The sequence below is a fragment of the Macrobrachium rosenbergii genome, chromosome 4 (genome assembly GCF_040412425.1).
Source record: "Macrobrachium rosenbergii isolate ZJJX-2024 chromosome 4, ASM4041242v1, whole genome shotgun sequence".
In the NCBI taxonomy this organism is placed as follows: domain Eukaryota; kingdom Metazoa; phylum Arthropoda; class Malacostraca; order Decapoda; family Palaemonidae; genus Macrobrachium; species Macrobrachium rosenbergii.
Genome location: NC_089744.1, coordinates 44,156,346 through 44,179,098, shown reverse-complemented (window position 1 = coordinate 44,179,098; position 22,753 = coordinate 44,156,346). Strand labels below are relative to the sequence as shown.

Genomic DNA, 22,753 nt, shown 5'->3' with positions numbered 1-22,753 from the left:
GTATCTGGCCCGTTCCAGTGTGTGATGGAACCATCTTACCGGCCATAGTAGAGAGGAAAGAAAAAAGGGGGGGAAGAAAAAGAGACCAGTCATCTCAATCATCCTCACTTTCATACCACATCTTAGGCAAGATACTGGATGAGCAACGCAACTTGTTCAGCAGCCACCACTGGACCTAAGGAAAAATTGTCCAAGGACCTGTGGGCAACGTCCTTCAGGTAGATGGAAGTGAACGCAGTTTGGCAGAGCGAAGAACCAGCATTCAGGATATTATGAACACGTATGTTCTTCTTGAATGATAGCAGCGCAGTGCTCCGACGGGACAAAGGAGCAATTCATCTGGATCGTCTTTAACAAAATCCCTATAGGAAGGGATGGAAAAGGACGTAAACCTGTCATCATGAACCGGGCGGTTTTGAGTCTTAGCCATGAATTCCGGGACAAATTTGAACGCTCCTGACTTCCAACCCCTGGTATGTTTAACATCGAAAGCCAGGACATCGAGTTTCCCCATCCTCTTTGAAGAAGCCAAGGCTAGAAGGAAAACTGTCTTGGGGGTCAAGTTCCTGTCCAATGAGTGATGCAGTGGTTTGTATGGGGCTCAAGTGAGACTACTTAGCACCAGAGTCAGATCCTGGGTAGGGGGGTTTTAGTTCTCTAGGAGAGCAAGGCTGTTCAAAACTTTTGAGCAGCATAGAGATTTCCCAAGATGAAGTTATGTCCATGTCTTTCAAACGAAGAACCAATCCCAAGGCAGTCCTGTAGCCCTTAATAGCAGAAACAGAAAGGTGTTTTTCTGTTCTGAGGAACATTAAAAAATCAGCTGTCCACTGAATACAGGTTCTGAGTGGAGAGAAACCCCGTCGACGATACCAATCACAATAGACAGTCCATTTCCCGATACACTGTCGAAGAAGACCTTCCGAGGTAACCAGACATCTGTGTTGCTGCTATATGAAAAAAGTCTTTCGCTCGCAGGAGATACTGGATAGTCTCCAACCGTGAAGAGATAGGGATGTCACTGATTGATGGTATTGCTCAACATAAGGTTGACAGAGAAGATTGTGCCAAGGGGGTATTTCTCTCGGAACCACTGAGAGCAAAGTTAGAAGATCCAAGAACCATTCTGCTTGAGGCCATAAATGAGCTACAAGGGTCATCCTGAGATTCTGGGAAATCACCACCCTGTTCAAGACATGACAGCTCAGGCATAGGGGGGGGAAAGGCATAGATGTCCAGGTTGTCCCAAGGATACCAAAGGGCGTCCTCTGCCACGGTAGAGAGATCTGGAACTACTGAACAACAGACCTCTAGCTTTTCGTTGAACCCTGTCACAAAGAGGTCTATCACTGGTCTCCCCCACAGATGAAAAAGCCTGTCTGCCACCTCCTGATGCAGAGACCATTCTGTCCCTAGAACCTGTCCCCGACAACTTAGCTTGTTGGCCACTACATTCCTCTTGCCTGGAATGTACCTGGCCATGAGGTCCACTGAGCTGTTGATAGCCCACTGGTGAAACTGAACTATTATCAAGTGAAGTTAGCATGACAACAGACCCCGTTTGTTCATATACGCTACCACTGTAGTGTTGTCCGACACCAGAACAATGGAGTGCCCCCATCACCCTTTCTTAAAACTCCTGAAGTGCTACGAAGGCTGCTTTCAACTTTAGCACATTGATGTGAAGTTTCCTGTCCTGAGGACTCCACATACCTGAAGTCAGGAGATCTTCTAGAGGTGCTCCCCAGCCTTCGAAAGAAGCGTCCGAGAACAGGAGGAGCTCCAGAGAGGGAGAATGAAGAGGCGCTCCCACTGTCAGGTTTTTGTCGTCCAACCACCACAGAAGGTCGCTTCTTACCTCGGTTGACAGAGGGACCTGTAGATGAGGAGAGTCCCTTGTTGGAGACCAAAATTCATTCAGCCTACATTACAGGGAATGAAGATGACACCCGTGAGGAACCAGCTTCTCTAGCGATGCCAATAGTCCTAGGATCACTTGCCACTGCCGAGCTAGTTGGTTCTGTTCAGATAGGAGGGAGCAAGCTACGAGGCAGTGTCTATTATAGAGGGATGAATAAATTTGTTTTTATTTAGCATTTCCAGAGAGAGAGAGAGAGAGAGAGAGAGAGAGAGAGAGAGAGAGAGAGAGAGAGAGAGAGAGAGAGAGAGAGAGAGAGAGAGAGTGAGAGTGTAATTGTCGTAAAGTGAGTGCTTGGTTGTTGGAAGAGGGATGAGGTCGTTAGTTTGTTTACGGGCGCTGTCTGTCTGTGGAATATGTGTGAGGATTTTTCGGTTTTGAAGGAGTTTTTTTTAGTCTTGAGCTGAGTTCTGTGCAAGGCGGATATTGGTGGTAGATTGTTGTATGTTCCGTGAGTCGAGTGTTTTCTGTTGGATGTTATTGTTGTCTGTGCATGTGTCTCTTTCTTTTTTGCTGGTTTTTTTTGGTTGGAAGTCTGTTTTCCGGGTTGTTTGTGTAATTTTGTCTACTGTGTTGGCGACCGTGGACATCCTCAACCATCTCCCAGCAACCGAGGATCATAGTGAGTATTGTATGTGGTTGTATGTTCAGTGTATCTGTGTTGTGTATTGTTTTTTGTGTTTTAAAATCCCGCCACATAATATTTGGCGCCCAACGTGGGGCAGCTGGTATTTCAGCTGCAATTGAGGTTGGTGGCTGGTAGTGTGACTGAAGAGAAGGATGGAAGAGGAACTAGTGAGGTTGCGAGAGGAGAATACGTGGTTGAGGGGTGAGAATGAGAGATTGAGGAGTCAGTTGGAGGAGATGGGGAATGCTAAGAAGTGCAAAAGAAGAAATGAAAGGGGAGATGAAAGAGTCAGAAGAGAGAATGGAAGAGAGGGTGGATAAAAGTTGGAGGGAATATTGAAAAGAGTGGAAGAAATGATGAAAGGTATGTTCAAGGGTGTTTTTTGGAGAAGGGGCTGTTGGAGGCAGGTTCTCTAGAACGTGTGAAGGGCAAGAGAGAAAGAAAAGGAGGAAGAAGTGAATGGGCGTGAGTGATGAAAGTGATATGGGAATAGGAAGTAAGAAACGAGGGAATGAGAGGCAGGGTAAGGAAAAGGGGAATGAAAAGCAAGGGAAGGAACAGAGGGAAAGTAAGGATAAGTCAGGGAAGAAAAAGGGAAGAAGGAAAGGGAAAGAAAACTGGTAAGAAGGGTAAGGAAGTGGGAAAGGCAGGAAAGAAGGGAGAGGGTGAAGGCAGTAGTGATAGTGAGGTGGATGGAGGTGAGTGGATAAAAGTGGATAAAAAGAGGGGGAAGAAGAGTGTAATGAGTAAGATCAATGTAAGTGCAGAAGTGGACTCTTTGTATTCGGAAGAGGGTATGAAAGGACAGAGCGAAAGTAGCGAAAGTGAGAGTGAAAGTGAGAAAGAAGTGAGAAAGGCTATGTATGTGAGGGAGGTACCCGGTGTGAAAAGTATAATGAGTATGGAAGTAGGGATGTGCATGATTTCTTTAGGGAGTATGAAAGGTTTTGTCAGGATAAGTATGGGAAAGTAAGAGAGTGTGGGCACGAGAATTAGGAGAGTATTTGACTGGGTTTTTACTTGATATGTATAGGGTTATTATGAGTGTGGGGATGTTGAGTATGACAAGGTGAAAGCTAGACTAGTTGAGCAAGCGAGGCGTATGAAAGCGAGTGTTAAGTATAAGAGGAAGAATGAATTTGATGAGGCAAGAATGAAAGCTGGGGAAACCTTGTCACTGTATGCTTGTAGGCTGGAGACGTTGGCAAGGAAGAAGTTTGGGGATGATGGGATAGATGAATGTAAGGAGTTAGTACGGAAGTTGTTAGGGACAGTGCCAGATGGAGTTAGAGAATTTGTGAACTTGAAGCGGAAGGAGAAGAAAAGATGGACGAATGAAAGGTTGACTTGGGGAGAAATTTTGGAAATTGTAGAAGATTATGAGCTTGACAGGGTTAGGGATACAGTGTTGAGGGGCCCAATGAGAATGGCCGATAGTGTAATAGATAGGAGTGTAAGAGCAAGTAATGTGGAGGTGCCAGGGAGGACGAATGATGGGTTTGTAAGGGAACAACGGGTTGGACGGGTTAGGGATAGTAGTGTACAAAGGGGAAGGTCGATGAGTGGAAGTCGAGCGAAGTGTTTTAGATGTGGAAAGGAAGGACATACAAAGAATGAGTGTAGGTGGACTTTAGGAGCGTGTTTTGGGTGTGGGCAACCGGACATTTGGTAAGGGAGTGTCGAAGATAGGGGTTAAATGCTACAGGTGCGGACAGGTGGGTCATATTGCTAATGGTTGTAGGGGTACCCGAGTGAATGTAATATGTGGCAACTGTGGTAAGAATGGGCATTATGCGAGAATGTGTTCAGAACCGAGAGCGAAGTGTGACGAATGTGGAATGGAAGGGCATGTATCAAGTGTGTGTAGACGAAAGAGGGTGACCGTGACAGCGAATTCGGGAAACTGAGTGTGAAGGGGGTTCAAATGGGTGGATCCTCCAGGATGCAAGCGGTGCGTGTGATGCATGTACGTGAGGGGTTGTTGCATGAGGGAGGTTTTGCTGGAAAGACTGACGAGTGCATGAAGCAATTTGTTTTGATAGAGTATGGTAGGAAACGTAAGAAAGGGAAGAACGTAAGTAAACTGAATGGCCGTAAGTTGTGTGATAGGGGTGTGAGTGCCAAAGTGGAAATGAGTGATAAAGCGTGTAATACGGATGAATGGGATGGTATGAATAGAACGTATAGCATATGCGGGTTTGATATAACTGAGTTGACTGAACATGTAGGGGTTAGTGAACGGTTGGAGGTGAGCGAAAGTGTAAGAGTAAGAGAGCGTAGCAGTAATATACGAGTGATTGAAAGCATGAATGAATCGTTGCAAGAATTGGAAAGGTCAATGAGCGAATGGGATGGGTTAGTTGAAGAATTGGGGGAGGTATTCGGGAACGAGTTAGAGGGTATAGATGAGATTGTGGATGAAATTGAGAGTGGGAATAGTGAAGAAGATAGCGTGAATCTGAGAGAGAATGGAGGAGAAGATGTGGGTTTGAATGTTGCTAGAAGAGAGAATGATTCTGAGAGAATGATTGCGTGCCCATGACGCGATCTAGAGGACCTGCTAGTGAGCATCCGTGGGTGTTGCGTGAAGGCGATTTGAAAGAGGTGTGAAAGGTGTTGGTTGGGAAATGCTAAAAAGGGGGAGAAATATAGAGGGATGAATAAATTTGTTTTTATTTAGCATTTCCCAACGATTTGAGAGAGAGAGAGAGAGAGAGAGAGAGAGAGAGAGAGAGAGAGAGAGAGAGAGAGAGAGAGAGAGAGAGAGAGAGAGAGAGAGAGAGAGAGAGAGAGAGAGAGAGAGAGAGTGAGAGAGAGAGAGAGAGAGAGTGAGTAATTGTCGTAAGTGAGTGCTTGATTTGTTGGAAGAGGGATGAGGTCGTTAGTTTGTTTACTGGCGCTGTCTGTCTGTGGAATATGTGTGAGGATTTTTGGTTTTGAAGGAGTTTTTTTAGTCTTGAGCTGAGTTCTGTGCAAGGCGGATATTGGTGGTAGATTGTTGTATGTTCCGTGAGGCGAGTGTTTTCTGTTGGATGTTATTGTTGTCTGTGCATGTGTCTCTTTCTTTTGCTGGTTTTTTTGGTTGGAAGTCTGTTTTCCGGGTTGTTTGTGTAATTTTGTCTACTGTGTTGGCGACCGTGGACATCCTCAACCATCTCCCAGCAACCGAGGATCATAGTGAGTATTGTATGTGGTTATATGTTCAGTGTATCTGTGTTGTGTATTGTTTTTTGTGTTTTAAAATCCCGCCACACTATCATTATTCCAGGGTAAAGGATTCTTTGACTGGGTTGAAGATTGGACTTTTCCAAATTCATCACGACACCTAAGCCGTGACAAAATTTGAAATGATCATCCCAGTCTCGAATTATCTTTCCCTGAGAATACGCCAAGACCAGCCAGTCATCGAGATATCTTATGGCAAATTCCCTGAGCATAGGCCCACGTCACACTAAGGTGAAAACTCTTGTGAACACCTGGGGAGCTGTTGTCAGACTGAAGCAAAGGACCTCGAACTGGAACACCAGTTCTCTGAGACTGTAGCAAAGGAACTTCCGGGAAGAGGGATGAACAGGGATCTGGAAGTAAGCATCCTTCAAATCTATGATCAACATGTAGTCATCTCTGACGGCTGCCAAGACTGTTCGTGGCGTCTCCATTTTGAATCTTGTCTTTCTGATAGAGAGGTTCAACGTTGACAGGTCTATCACCGGTCTCCAATAGCCAGTTGCCTTGGGGACTAGGAAGACTCGGCTGTAAAACCCTGGGGAAGGATGCTTTACTTGCTCTACAGCTCCCTTCTCCATCATCTTCCTCACCTCTGGGAGAGCTAAGTGTTTCGGAGAGTCTTGGGCATAAGTGAAGTGAGGGAGAGGACGATCGGAGAGAGGGGGAGCAAAGTCAAAAGGTACTTGATACCCTACCCAAAGGAAATCTACCACCCATGGCTCTACTCCGTAATTCTGCCACGTAGCCCGATGGCTTGCAAGGCATCCCCACACTGGTGGCACAGTGCAGGGAGGAGCGCACACTCCATCTACCTCCCCTACCACTGTCCCTCTCTCTCCTTCTTGGTCTGGTAGAGCGAGAGCGAAAGGGAGTGTTGAGAAGGATTCTTTGGTGGCGAAGCAGGTTGGGAAGTCTTGATCGTAGGAGGAAATCTTGTGGGCTTCTTGGGAGGAGGCTGCGGATTATGCCCTGAAGCATTCAGACAAGGAGCTGCTGCGGTACTCACTGCTTGTTGGACGAGAAGATCATTATTACTGGCTCGACGTCTGTTGACAGCTGCATCCAACTGATCCCAGGGGAAAAGCAGCTGGGAGTCCAGAACATCGCCATTCTTCAAGGATAACAAGGAATCCACATTGACAAACCAAGCCACTTTGGAGAGGGCTACATCTCTCCTCATCAGCAGGATATTAGCCCACAAATTAGCAGTCAGTTGGGTAAGGTAGGCAATAGCCTTAGCACCAATTGCAACAAACTGATGCGAGCTGAACTATTGGCTTTACTCCTTGACAGAGGGGAAGAAGAAATCTTGGCAACAGCTGACGACCACAAATCCAGCCAAGACATTTTGGAAGGCAGAAGAGGCAGTCGACTCCAAAGCAGCAGCTTCTTGAAAGGAAAGGGAAGAACCTTCTGCCCTGACCTGATCCAGAGTCAAACCCGGCTTCAGATGGATGACATCAGAGATGGCCTGTCTATTCAGAAGAGGCACGAGAGGAGTTGCATACTACTTCTTGTGGCGAGGAAGAGGAGGAGGGAGAAACTCAAACGATCTGCCAGAATGAAGGGAGTAAGCTTGTCCTGAAATCAAGGAATCTGCATAATTAAGGACTAAGTCAGCGTGACTGGAACAAGGCAACTCAAATGATGACTTAGAGTCCTTCTTTGGTACCAGCAAGGATTCTATTCCTGTCAGAATGATCATAGAAGGAGTCACAGTCTTTTCAGAAAGATTATTGAACTCACAAATCAGATCAATAACCTCTTCATAAGAAGAAAAAAACTCCTGATTCTCCAAATCCTCCACCTCCTGGACAAATTTTTGTATTTTTTGCTACCAAGTATGGTTGCTGCCCATAACTGTTACTTAATAACTATTATTTTCAGCTGATTAAGTGAAAATTACCTCCTGAGCACGAGGATCCCTGTCCACCTCCTCCGAAGGATTCGCAGGGTTTAAAACTGGAGCATGAGATCTGTCAAATCCTAATATCTTTGCAGGAACTTGAAGTTTCGAAGTAGAAGGAAGAGAGAGGTCTCGATCACAGGTTCAAGACACAGGAGACCCTTTCTCGTATGACAGACGTGCATCATCCTGTAGCCCACGTCTGTGGACGCGGAACGACGAACGACGGCCACAGACGTGGGAAGGTGAACGGCGGCTGTGGATGTGGGGAGTCAAACAATAGCCATGGATGCAGGAAGGCGAATGATGGCCGTGGCTGTGGGAAGACGAACAACAGCCGTGGATGCGGGAAGGCGAATGAAGGCTGTTGTCCTTTCTTGAAGACTGCGATGAGGAACGTTGTCAAGAATGGCAAAGCAGCGAGTCAGATGAAGAACCAAGGTCGTATCCAACGCTATAGCAGCGACTAGCAGTATGTCCGTCACGTGTACATGGCTGTGTCTATTTACAGGTCCGCGTCCAAGGGAAACAGGATAGGAATCACGACGGTTGTGTCTATCCCCATGTTCAAATTCGAGGGTATCAGGAGAGGAATAAAGATTTCTTCTGGGTGACTGTGATCTGGAACAAAGACGTCTAGGAGGTGTAGGCCTAACAAGACTTCTAGGGGGTTCTACCACTCTGGTTTTCTTGATTGGAGCCTTTTTGTCCTTCCTCCTAACTTGAACAGGATGTGTTGGAGAAGGCCCACGTACATGTGAAGGAGAAACACGGCTGTGGTCCGAAGGCGAAGAAGAGATAGTCTTCTGTTTCTTAGGGAGAGGAGCTGCAACAAAATCCTTAATCTTCCGTCTGATGTGGGAATGGACAGGAGGGGCAGACAATGAAGAAGCGGATGAGGAAGAAGATGACAAAGACAATGAAGACGAGGAAGGAGATCTACGCCATGTCCGCTTAAGAAAACGTCCGTACTTCACTTGAAGAGCAGAGTTGACAGTGTCGAGTACAGTTTGAATGAGAGAAGAAGCAGACGGCGCAGGTGTAGATGACGTCATAGTAGAACTAGGCTGTGACGTCACAGGAGCAGACGAACTCTGGCCGCAATCTGTTGAAGCAACCACTGGCTGAACGGGAGGTGACCCAGGATGGTGAGTAGAGAGAACCAATGGCATCTCGCTAGTAGGTGTAATGCGAGACCCAGTAGAGTGAAGGCCGGGAGGGTCGGGAACTGTCACGGCAGCCAACACAGGAATGCGTGAAGATATGAAATGGGACAGCAGGCCATCTAAGGTTGATACCCCTGATAGGCCTAACAAAGCCCAAACAACTGACATCTGCACATCTAAGTCTGAAACAGAGGAAAAAGATGTTGCTGCCCTCACTCTCCAATGGGTCTTAAAACTAAGTACTTAGCTTGACTTGTATAATGCTGGAGAACAGAGTGTGTAGTCAAATGTGATTCCAAAGCAAACCCTGGGGACAACTGAACTCTTGGACAGACCAGAGTGCAATGAAGATGGCGTCGACTTCTTGTCACATCCGTGTATGAAATAGAGCCTAGGTAATCGTTGTAGGACAGGAGACCAACTATAAGAGAATTCATTGTAACTGGTTGGTCTGCATTATGGAGCCCTGGGGGGACCATGAGTGTGTAGCTCCTCTGAGGACGAGCAGCGTCTACGCTATAAAAAATTGTGAAAAAAAGTAAACACATTTAAGCAATACATGAGAAAAGTTACTCAAAAAGCAAGGGGCCATAAACAATGGGGAGTGGAGAAAATGAGTTTCTTGTGAGGGGACTTCAGTGCTCTCTCTTTCTCATTTATAAAATAAGATTCTTTTTATTACTAGATTCAAATACTGACTTCCCCCTTCCTCCCATTGGTCCAAAACACATTCAAAAAAAGGTTTGTACAATGTTCAGCAAAGTACTGCTCCATACAATAATTCACCCGCACAACTGGTCATCCACACATCAATGGGAAAAATGGAACAAAGCAAATAATTTTATACATGAATAACCACAAAAAAAGTTTCATACCTGATCTGTCCAAATGTGCTTTCCTCATATCTTCAACTTCTTTTCGGTTAGGAAGAAGATCCAACTTAATCAGAACTTTAACACCTGCATGGAAACCATTCAAGTCAAATGGACCATAGCGAGCCTCTGAAATGAAAATGAAAATAAAATCTATCATTTTTTACCTGAGAACTCTTTAGAGATTCAAATTATGATAAGGGTTCATTATCAGCCATGATGCATATAAAAATCATTACTGCAATTACTTTCTTCAACTAACAAATCTGATTTAAAAAGCACAATTGAATGTTGTACCTGTCACCTCAACCCCAAATCCTTGCCTCATTTACAGTTTCACAAATAAATGTGGTAATGCTGACAGCAAATTGTTGCCTCATACGCAGTTTCACTTTTGTTTTTGTCTCTTCTTTCATTTAATTTTTACATATTCATCATCATTATCATTAACATATTTGTCATGTTACCCCTTGATGGGTTAAATATATAACGAGTTCTATCAACTTTATTCTGTCTTACACACTTTCTGCACGTCTTCCCATTGGTCGAGCTCTTCACACTATGCCATTTTACCACGAATTTCTGGCACTCCTACTGGTTTTTGTCCTTATACTTCATCCCCAACTTTTTTTTAATAACTGTTCCTCTCCCTTTCTCACTATTAACCCAACTCATCTCTATCTTTGCAGTCATGTTCTACTGTTCTACCTTTAGACTATATATCTCAGCAACTTTCTTATTTGCTTCCTGATTTTCCCAACACATTTTACCCGTGAATCTTATATCCCAACCCATACTATTTTAGCAGGTTTGCCATCTGATGCATACAGATATTATAACACCATCTATGTGTCACAGATTTTTGGTTTATTTCCTAGTGGAGTATTCTTTAAAATTATTAGTAGTCTAAGCAGTTTGTTCCTATTCATCCACAGTTTTCTTCTAATTTTTTCCTTACTGTCTTCAAAATACTAGCTTCACAAACAATGTTCTCCCTCCTCCAATGCCTGCCCTTCCAACACAAGTCCTTCTCCTCCCTCTCTCCACCGTTAGCCCTTATAAATTTTGTGCATTACCTATCACTTACTGATTTACAATTGACAATCCTGATATCTATTTTAACAGCAATTGTTACATTAACATATAGTTCCTCACTACACCTCTCCCTCAGTATTTGCTTGCCTCACTGGCATTTGTCTTTGCTGCCTACCTAGTCCCTTTTAGCTTAGTTTTCCCTTGAGAATTTTTTAATTTTCTTTCTCCATGCCAATCTTCTGTCATTTAAATATAACCATACCTGTCTTACTGTGAACCTGCTGATAACACCATCTCATTTGTTTATAGGCGGCCCCAAGTCCTCTTTTGTATACAGTCACACACTGAACTTATGAGAAGGTAAGGTTCTAGAAACCCTCGCGCAAGACGAACTTTCATGGAAGTTTGGCACAGTCTCTAAAAATGCTAATAAATGCTTATTTCTAAAGTTTAAACATTATATATGAACCTAATCATGCTCCCAAATCAAGCTAACTTTTAAATGAAATTAAAGTTACTGTAATTTCATTTAAAAGTTTGCTTAATACATTACCCTTAAATAAATAAATAAATGGTTAACATAAAAATAGAGTTGGAAGAGAATTCTGTCTGTCTCCCCTTCCGACCAATCTATTTTTAGAAGCCTTCTCAACCTCTTTCTAATAATCTTTATTTTATGTCTCTTTCTCTTAGTTCTGAAATGCTTTTTCATGAACAAACAGTGTTTTTTATTTTGACTAATACAACGCTTAGTTATTATGTCTCTGTTTTAGAACGTGTTCGCCACACTAGCGAATTTACACTTCGTAGATGGTACAGGTAAAATTAGATCAATTTAAGCCATCTACTGTACTGGTAAAGAAGTACAGAGAGATTGTCCTTACTTGAAATATAAAGTTAATTATTTATGAATTATTATTATTACAGAGAGAGAGAGAGAGAGAGAGAGAGAGTTATTCTTACGTTAGATATCAAAAGATGGAAATTCAGTATTAAACTAACTTTTACATAAAACTAAAGTTACTGTAATCTCATTTAAAAGTCAGCTTAACCCTTAAACGCCTATTGGACGTATCATACGTCGACTAAAATTGTCTGTTGGGTGCCAAGTGGACGTACTGTACGTCGACTACAAAAAATTTCAACCTTCGGTCAACTTTGACTCGACAGAAATGGTCGAAAAACACAATTGTAAGCTAAAACTCTTACATTCTAGTAATATTCAATCTTGTACCTTCATTTTGCAACAAATTGGAAGTCTCTAGCACAATATTTCGATTTATGGTGAATTTTTAAAAAACTTTTTTTTACACACGGCGGTAACTCAGCCGAAAAATTTCATAAATTCTTTCGTCATTTTGTCGTAATTTTTGCACTGTTCTATATTAGCCGTTACATAAAGTTTTATATAAGAAAATGTGCGCAATTTCATGTACAATACAGCAAAATACAACCCATGGTTGTAGCTTTTATCAGTTTGGAAATATTTTCATATAAACCACAATAACTGCCAAAATTTCAACCTTCGGTCAACTTTGACTTGACCGAAATGGTCAAAAAACGCACTTTTAAGCTAAAACTCTTACGATCTAGTAATATTCAATCATTTACCTTCATTTTGCAACCAATTGGAAGTCTCTAGCACAATATTTCGATTTATGGTGAATTTTTGAAAAAACTTTTTTCCTTACGTCCGCTACAGAAATTCTTTTCACACGTTGTCGTAATGTTTGCACTGTTTTACATTAGTCGTTACATAAAGTTTTATATATGGAAATGTGTGCAATTTCATGTAGAATACAACAGAAAATAACTCATGGTTGTAGCTTTCATCAGTTTTGAAATATTTTCATATAAATCACGATAACTGCCAAAATTTCAACCTTCGGTCAACTTTAACTCGACCAAAATGGTAAAAAAACGCAATTATAAGCTAAAACTCTTACATTCTAGTAATATTCAATCATGTACCTTCATTTTGCAACAAACTGGAAGTCTCTAGCACAATATTTCGATTTATGGTGAATTTCTGAAAAAAAAAATTTTTTTCCTTATGTCTGCGCATGGTAACTCGGCCGAACATCTCAGAAATTCTTTCGTCATGTTGTCGTAATGTTTGCATCGTTTTACATTAGTCGTTACATAAACTTTTATATATGAAAATGTGAGCAATTTCATGTAGAATACAACAGAAAATAGCTCATGGTTGTAGCTTTTAACAGTTTTGAAATATTTTCACATAAATCACGATAACTGCCAAAATTTCAACCTTCAGTCAACTTTAACTCGACCGAAATGGTCGAAAAACGCAATTGTAAGCTAAAACTCTTACATTCTAGTAATATTCAATCATTTAACTTCATTTTGCAATAAATTGGAAGTCTCTAGCACAATATTTCGATTTATGGTGAATTTTTAAAAAAAACATTTTCCTTACGTCTGTGCGGTAACTCGGCAGAACATCTCAGAAATTCTTTCGTCTCGTTGTCGTAATATTTGCACCACTTTATATTAGTCGTTACATAAAGTTTTATATATGAAAATGTGTGCAATTTTATGTAGAATACAACAGAAAATAACTCATGGTTGTAGCTTTTATCAATTTTGAAATATTTCCATATAAATCACGATAAATAGAAAAAATTCGACTTTCGGTCAACTTTAATTCGACCGAAATGGTCGAAAACTGCAATTGTAAGCTAAAACACTTACAGTCTAGTAATATTCAATCAATTAGCTTCATTTTTCAACAAACAGGAAGTCTCTAGCACAATATTTCGATTTATGGTGAATTTTAGAAAAAAACATTTTTTTACGTCTGCTGGCGTTTAATTCATGCATCATTTTGTGATAATATTTTCTCTGTGTTGCTTTGATCGTTTTAAAATTTGTTATATACCAAAATCATCGCAATTTAGTGTAAAATACAACTAAAAAAAATTAACTAATTAGCTTTAACCGTTTTGCTTACAGCGCGATTTGCATACAATTATATACGAGTTTTTTTTTTTTCGCTGTCATATATTCCAATATTTATATATGATAATGATATTTTTTCATTTCTGATGGTTGCATACTAAACTTCAGGCAATGACAAAAACAATGAGCCAAAATGAACTCTTAATCTTAAAAACTAAAGCGTGCTGTGATTTTTAAAAAAAACTTTTTCCGCTCGGCGCTAACTCACCGAACGCCGCCGGCATAAGGGAGACGTTTTTGTAAATAGGGCTTCGGCGTTAAACGGTTAATACATTACCCTTAAAAAAAGAAATACAGTAAATGGTTGACGTAAAAATATGGGAGTGTGTGTGAAGATTAGTATGCTATTTTTCTCTTCCCCCATTCCACCAATCTATTTTAGAAGTCTTCTTAATCTTGTTTTTAAAAACTTCTTTATTCTACCTCTTTCTCTTTGTTCTGAAATGCTCTGTCTCTATGTTTTAGAATGGCGCATTTACAGTTTGTAGACAGTACAGGTAAAATTACATCAATTTATTGCAGGAACAGTATTTTTGCACAGTATTTACACACACACACACACACACACACACAGAGAGAGAGAGAGAGAGAGAGAGAGAGAGAGAGAGATCTTACACCCGCTAATCAGCAACACTTCCCTTTCTTGTCATGTTCAAGTGACATGTCTGACAGCTTTGCGTTCGAGCTGCTTCTCAAGAGATGAGAGAAAGAATTTGTTTGTTTAAAATACGTATCGCATACGAATTTTGTAATTACAGTTATGTTATTATGATTATTATTACTAATATTTGAAGATTAGTACTTATTATTAGGTAAAAAATTTATTTATCATACAAAACAAATAAACATATACATGTACCATAACAATTCTCTCTTATCAGTAAAAGAGAGAGAGAGAGAGAGAGAGAGAGAGAGAGAGAGAGAGAGAGAGAGAAATTATTACTTTTATTAATTAATGTTATTCAATTTACACATTAAAAGCTTGAAAACCTATAAATTACATAAAAAATTACACAAACACTTTTGCAGGGTTTCTCAGTATTCGCAAATGTGAAAAACTCGTGTATGACAATTAGTTAAGTTCCAATGAAAAGTTCGCGAGTCTGTGAATTCAAGCAACTTGAATCATGCAAGTTCGGGGTATTACTGTACAGTATTCTTTTGTAATTTCCTCCATTATCATGGAAAATATATAATATAATAATGCTGATCCTTTGGAGGAAAAAGAAAAATTTATCTATTTGGTGGATACTAAAGAAATTACTTTTAATACCTAGGATAGTTAATAAAGAAATCAATGTTGATCTTGATAACACCATTAGTTATCTTTAAAATTCTGCTGGTAAACTTGCCACTGCTCTAACTACAGAACACTTCAGTTATTTTGGCTTCATCTTGCCCAGTTAATTGGCTGTCCCTGTACTCTTTCAAATGCCTTTTTGGATCTATAACTACTTTCAAGCAACTTGTTCCTTCTTGCACTTGACCCAATATAATGTCTACTGTTGATTTACCCATCATGAAGTGAAACTGACAACTGTCAATTTTGCCATGATTTGGCAAACTTCCCTCCAGTGCCTTCTACAATACTTTTGTATTAGCCTTTATTACAGGTTAGTAACATGACAAACTTAATCACTTTGTATTTTTCATAGCTAACAAACCTGCAGTCTTAACGTTAAGATAAATTCTCCTAGCGCCAGCTGGAAACTGGCAAAAATCATATAAAATTGTAGAACAAGGAATTGGAGACAATCAAGGTAATCAACCCCTCTCTTCCGTTTCTACGGCCTCCCGAAAACACATAAAGATGGGATTCCTTTACGCCCCATAATATCTAGCAGGGGCTCTTTCATGTGTAAATTGTCAAAATGGCTCACAGACCTGTTATCACCCTTTCTAGGAACCTTCTCATCCTCCCACATCAAACATGCAGAGGATTTTATACAAAAATTTAATAGTTTAAACATCCCCTCAAATAACATCAAATTGCTCAGCCTAGACGTCGAGTCATTATTTACCAAAGTCCCGATCGCCAACATGTATTTTTTAGAGAGGAAGTTACAACCACATGAAGACCATTTTCCTCTTGGCATAGATAAAGCTTTAAAACTTATCAACCTCTGTGTAACTAACAACGTGTTTTCTTTCAATGATAATTTTTACAAACAAAAATTTGGCTGTAGCATGGGAAGTCCCCTATCACCCCTTCTAGCAAACTTGTACATGGAATATTTTGAAACAGAAATTTTGTCGTCTATCAAACCCCACAATATGATCTGGCTTAGATACGTATATGATATTTTTACTTTCTGTGACAACAGCTGGGGAGACTTTAATGAATTTTTAATAGACTAAATTTGCTAGTTCCGACCATAAAATTCAAAACAGAATGGGAGAAGGAACAGAACAGATATGCCTTCACAGTATATAGGAAACCCACTTTTGCTGTTTCCTATATTCATTTCTTAAGCTACCACGATGTCTCCGTAAAGATCATGGTAGGGTGCAACTTATTCCTCAGGGGGCTTAGAATATGTTCAAATGGGTACCTAGATAAAGAATTCAACACGATCTGCCAACACCTAATGCAACTGCTCTACCCACCACGCATTATCGAGAAGGCTATTAACAAAACGAATAAAATATACTCCAAAGGTCCCATTCACAACAGGCAAACAGATTTTAACAACAAACTAAAGCTTCCGCACGACGAAAACATCCGAAAGGCCACAGAACAACTCGGATCTAACGATCCTTTTATCTTCCATTATCCCAAATCCATCGGGAGCTCGCTCATTAACATATACTTAAATAAAAAAGGGGAAGAAGCCGGAGTTTACAAGATTCCATGCAGGAATTGTAATAAGATTTACATGGGAGAGACGGGCAGGCCCCTCTCGCAAAGATTAACAGAGCACAAAAGATCGGTACGGTATGCCTTGGAGAGTTCAGGGATTTTTCTTCATATCAGGGATAGAGGCCATTCCATAAATTGGAGCGGGGTGGAGCTGGTTTTCAAAAGTAGCTGTCCGAACAAAAGAAAGATGCTGGAATCTGCTACCATCTATCAAACCAACAATATGAACTTGTCAGGAGGACATTGGAAAGCGGATGAAATTGGAAAGCGGATGAAATCGACAAGCTAATCCTTAAACCTCTTCTCAAACAGGTGCTCCAGGAAACACTATCAACAGAAAAATAAAAAAACAGGAGTTAATGAGGCCAAAAACCACAAGGGAGTTGTTTATTTTCCCTCCTTCTTGGGAATGGTCACCTGCATACCATCAGAGACTTAATGCCACACCTACATATGCTTTGTATATATACTCCTGTAACATTTCATCTGTCCATATTTTACCAGTGAACAGGTGCACAGAAGGAAGTGCATGAAAAGTATGGTTGCAATGTTCAAATAGTGTTTTATGGGCCTTCTTATATTCATATTACACTGTGGTATTAGAGTAAAAGACACACATATATATATATATACAGTAGAACCCCGGTCCTCGATGCTAATTGGTTTCAGAAGAAGCGTCGAGATTCGATTTAGTCGAATTCTGAATTAATTTCTCCCATAAGAGATAACTGAAAATGAATTAATCAATTCCTGAAAACCAGTCATTACCCCAACCTTACCTTTTTATACAAAACATTACACAAATTACAATGAAATAAGTTCAGAGTTGAATAACTTACCGTATCAGAAGCACTTATTACATTTTTAAATGCATACTATATCCAAAAAATTGGCCTACGACCAATGCGGCCGTATTGCCGATGATAGACCAAGCACCATAGGCTAGGCTAGGTAGCCTATAGGCACTACCAGAATGTACTATAACGGGTACACACGAAAACTGTTGTTAATAATGATAACATTGAAAAACAAGCCTGATTATCACATTAACCCTTAAACGCCTACTGGACGTATCATACGTCGACTAAAATTGTCTGTTGGGTGCCAAGTGGGCGTACGTGGTGCGACGACTACAAAAATTTCAACCTTCGGTCAACTTTGACTCGACCAAAATGGTAGAAAAACGCAATTGTAAGCTAAAACTCTTACATTCTAGTAATATTCAATCATTTACCTTCATTTTGCAACAAATTGGAAGTCTCTAGCACAATATTTCGATTTATGGTGAATTTTTGAAAAAAACTTTTTCCTTACGTCCGCACGGTAACTCAGCCGAAAATTTCAGAAATTCTTTCGTCATTTTGTCGTAATTTTTGTACTGTTTTATATTAGCCATTACATAAAGTTTTATATATGAAAATGTGCGCAATTTTGTGTAAAATACAACAAAATAAAACCCATGGTTGTAGCTTTTATCAGTTTTGAAATATTTTCATATAAATCTCGATAACTGCCAAAATTTCAACCTTCAGTCAACTTTGACTCGACCGAAATGGTAAAAAAACACAATTGTAAGCTAAAACTCTTACATTCTAGTAATATTCAATCATTTACCTTCATTTTGCAACAAATTGGAAGTCTCTAGCACAATATTTCGATTTATGATGAATTTTTGAAAAAAACTTTTTACTTACGTCCGCGCCAGAAATTCTTTCGTCACGTTGTCGTAATGTTTGCACTGTTTTATAATAGTCGTTACATAAAGTTTTATATATGGAAATGTGCGCAATTTCATGTAGAATACAACAGACAATAACTTATGATTGTAGCTTTTATCAGTTTTGAAATATTTTCATATAAATCACGATAACTGCCAAAATTTCAACCTTCGGTCAACTTTAACTCGACCAAAATGGTAAAAAAATGCAATTGTAAGCTAAAACTCTTACATCATAGTAATATTCAATCAATTAGCTTCATTTTTCAACAAACTGGAAGTCTCTAGCACAATATTTCGATTTATGGTGAAAAAAAAACCTTACGTCTGCGCGCGGTAACTCGGCTGAACATCTCAGAAATTCTTTCGTCACATTGTCGTAATGTTTGCATCGTTTTACATTAGTCGTTACATAAACTTTTATATATGAAAATGTGCGCAATTTCATGTAGAATACAACAGAAAATAATTCATGGTTGTAGCTTTTATCAGTTTTGAAATATTTTCACATAAATCACGATAACTGCCAAAATTTCAACCTTCGGTCAACTTTAACTCGACCGAAATGGTCGAAAAACGCAATTGTAAGCTAAAACTCTTACATTCTAGTAATATTCAATCATTTACCTTTATTTTGCAATAAATTGGAAGTCTCTAGCACAATATTTCGATTTATGGTGAATTTTTTGAAAAAAAATTTTCCTTACGCCTGCGCTGTAACTCGGCAGAACATCTCAGAAATTCTTTCACACGTTGTCGTAATGTTTGCACCGTTTTATATTAGTCATTACATAAACTTTTATATATGAAAATGTGCGCAATTTCATGTAGAATACAACAGAAAATAACTCATGGTTGTAGCTTTTATCAGTTTTGAAATATTTTCATATAAATTACGATAAACAGAAAAAATTCGACCTTCGGTCAACTTTAACTCGACGAAATGGTTTAAACTGCAATTGTAAGCTAAAACACTTACAGTCTAGTGATATTCAATCAATTAGCTTCATTTTTCAACAAACGGGAAGTCTCTAGCACAATATTTCGATTTATGGTGAATTTTTGAAAAAAAAAACATTTTTTTACGTCAGCTCGTTATGGATTCATGCATCATATTGTGATAATATTTTCTCTGTGTTGCTTTGATCGTTTTACAATTTGTTATATACCAAAATCATCACAATTTAGTGTACAATACAAAGAAAAAAAAATAATCCGTTAGCTTTAACCATTTTGCTCACAGCGCGATTTGTATGAAATTATATATGAAAATTTTTTTTTTTGCGCTGACATATATTTCAATATTTATATAAGATAATGATATTTTTTCATTTCTGATGGTTGCATACTAAACTTCAGGCAATGACAAAAAAAGGAGCCAAAAATGAACTCTTAATCTTAAAAACTAAGCGTGCTGTGATTTTTTGAAAAAAACTTTTTTTCCACTTCAGCGCTAACTCCCGAACGCCGCCGGCATACGGGAGACGTTTTTGTAAATAGAGGCTCGGCGTTTAAGGGTTAAATTAATAATACAGTATTTATAAGCCGAATTACTATATGTCTGGTATCATAAAATTAAGAAAAATTTCCTAAATTACGTCGGAACTCGGCAGCTTGTGGCAGATGTAAACAAACCACAGTGCCACCCTGGTGGTGTTTCGCTGTACTAATTACATAAACAATCAGTATTTATGGTAAATTTCATACAGTCTACTGGAACAGTGTACAAAATCACTGTAAAACATCTTTCAGTAAATATTATGATTCCTTAACATATTGGGACCCATGATTGGATGAAAATTCAATGCACAAAGTCAAAAAATGATATATACCTGTACAAGGTGTACTTCTCCAAACAACAGCAGCAGCAGCAGGTGTGAGCTTTAAATGCTTTTAAATACGCATGGGAAGAATGCCACCAACAACGCCAACTAGCGGCAGCCACCCGAAACTCTTTTTTTCTACAAACATCATATGATTATCGGGTCGGAATCCAGTTTGTTCTTTGAGCTCCAACGCAAAATTTACTCAACATTTTGTGTTGAAATCCGATTATGTCGAGTTCTAGTACAGTCGAGGACCGGGGTTCTACTGTATATACTTTTACACACACACACACACACACACACACACACATATATATATATATATTATATATATATATATATATATATATATATATATATATATATATTTTTTTTTTTATTTACTTATTTTTATTTATTTTTTTTTAATTTTTATTTATTTATTTATTTTTATTTATTCCTATTTTAGCATTCAATTTTTCATACGCTTTCTCTTTGTACAGTTTCAGTTTTTACTGAGCTGAAGAAACATTACAGTGTTATTTTTATTTACTTATTTATTTATTTTTTAAACAAATAAAAATAAATAAAATAAATAAAAAATAAAATAAATATATATATAAATAAAATAAATAAATATATATATAAATAAATATATATATATATATATATATATATATATATATATATATATATATATATATATATATATATATATATATATATATATATATATATATATATATATACTGTACATACAGGTTGACCATCACTAACCTGGCAATCTGTAGTCCGAACAATCAGTAACCTGGCACAAATTTCGGCTAGAGTAATTTCTAATGTTTCCGCACTAATTTTCAAATTTCCCGGGTCGCTGCGCTAACTCGCTCGCCGGCTGCTTCAATTTGGTGGCACAGTGTGCTGCATCAACAAACTGGTAGCCTAACCTGCATTATACTGAACTCTATTCACATATTAACAGTATTATACAAACATCAAAATGACGAATGTGCATCTTTTTCATGGATCTTTTAAAAAGTTATGCTTTACTACATTGTTTCTAATTGCGTATATTCTCACATTGCTTTTGTATTATAAATTGCGATCAATGTTTTGTTTTGGGAATCGATATTGCGGTGTTTATTTCGCCGCATTTAACTAAGTTCAAAGCGCTTTTCTTGATTCTAGTTAGTGTAAATGAATATGAATACTTTATTTGGGACAAGGATATTTTTCCTTATACTATCGGTCTAACAAAAAGGCATGGATGACTCAAGCACTTTTCGAAGACTGGTTCTTAAACTGCTTTATTCCCCAGGTTCGTGAATATTGTTTGGAAAACACTATTCCATTCAAGGTGTTATTACTTTTGGATAACGCACCCGGGCATCCACCTCATCTAGCCGATCTCCATCCCAACGTGAAAGTGGTATTTTTACCACCCAATACAACTCCTCTCATTCAACCTATGGACCAAGGAGCTATTGCTGCCTTTAAGGCAAATTATCTAAAAACCACCTTTTCCCAAGCTATATCTGCTACATATGATGATCCTGACTTATCTTTACGCGATTTTTGGAAAAAATACGATATTCTTAAATGCATCAAGAACATCGCTGCAGCATGGGAAGCTGTGACAAAGAAATGCATGAACAGTGTTTGGAAGAACTGCGCTAAACGCTATGTGAATACTTTTGATGGGTTTGAGAGTGAGAATGAACTAGAAATGATTCGTAAAAAAATTGTGAAATTAGCCAAAGATCTATCGTTAGAATGTGAAATGGAAGAAATCGAGGAATTGCTTGACAAAGAGTCGGAAGAACTAACAACTGAAGATCTGATTGCGCTGGAAGAGGAAAAAGTGGCAGAAGAAGAAAGGAGAGAAGCAGCCGCAGAAAAGGCGGATGAGGAGGGGGAGCCACAAAGAATGTTCACGACCAAAGGCTTAGCAGAAGGTTTATCACAGTTAAATAAACTTCTAGCTCATTTTGAAGGAATGGATCCAAATATTGAAAGATTTTCAACAATTGAACACATGGTCCTTGATGCTTTTCGCCCATACAGGGAAATTTATGAAGAGAAAAAAAAAAAAAATGGACCATTCAGACAAAACTAAGCATGTTTATGAAATTAACATCTCCGTCTACCCCTGCCCCCTCTACCGGTACTACCACGGACAACCCCGACGATCCCCAGCCATCCACCAGCGGACAATAATTTTTTTTTTTTTTTAAATTTAAAATGTTTCGTAATTTTTATTTTTATTTTGTATTTCATGTTTTTGCTGTATTGAAAATCAAATCTATCTATGCATTACTGTAGTCTACCTGAAATTTATAAAGAAAAAATAATTTACTGTAAAATAAAACTTTGTGTTCATAGACGTGTTGGCAACAGTACAAATGTTTTCAGAAGTAAAATTTTGTTCGAAAATGGTAAAAGATTCATATTTTTGTAATGTATTTTGTATTTCTATTTTTTGAAAATAAATAAAATGTAATAACAAATTATGTATTTAATTCAAACCTATAAATAAATAAAAGTAAATAATACGTCATACGTGTAGCCGATTGGCAATGCAAATGGCGGATAAGAAAATGTAAACAGACCAGACAGATGGTTTGAATGCCTACAATAAA

At 38.8% G+C, this 22,753-nt stretch overlaps 2 protein-coding genes across 22 annotated transcripts in view; one reads left to right on the top strand and one right to left on the bottom strand.

Annotated features, from left to right (window-relative positions):
- The window catches only part of LOC136833810 (uncharacterized), a 345,490-nt gene extending 341,051 nt beyond the window's left edge, over window positions 1–4,439 (top strand). The window contains exon 2 of the mRNA XM_067096091.1: window positions 4,262–4,439. Within this exon, the coding sequence (XP_066952192.1) occupies window positions 4,262–4,301 (40 nt within the window). The 3' untranslated portion in view covers window positions 4,302–4,439. The remainder of the gene's footprint in view (window positions 1–4,261) is intronic.
- LOC136833716 (UDP-N-acetylglucosamine transferase subunit ALG13-like) overlaps window positions 1–22,753 on the bottom strand; it is a 539,859-nt gene that overhangs the window by 413,668 nt on the left and 103,438 nt on the right. For all 21 annotated transcript variants that reach the window (XR_010851592.1, XR_010851593.1, XM_067095956.1 and 18 more), the window contains exon 8: window positions 9,722–9,847. Coding sequence is in view for 19 of the 21 variants with exons in the window: in XM_067095956.1 (XP_066952057.1) it covers window positions 9,722–9,847 (126 nt within the window). In the remaining 2 variants the exon portion in view is untranslated. The remainder of the gene's footprint in view (window positions 1–9,721; window positions 9,848–22,753) is intronic.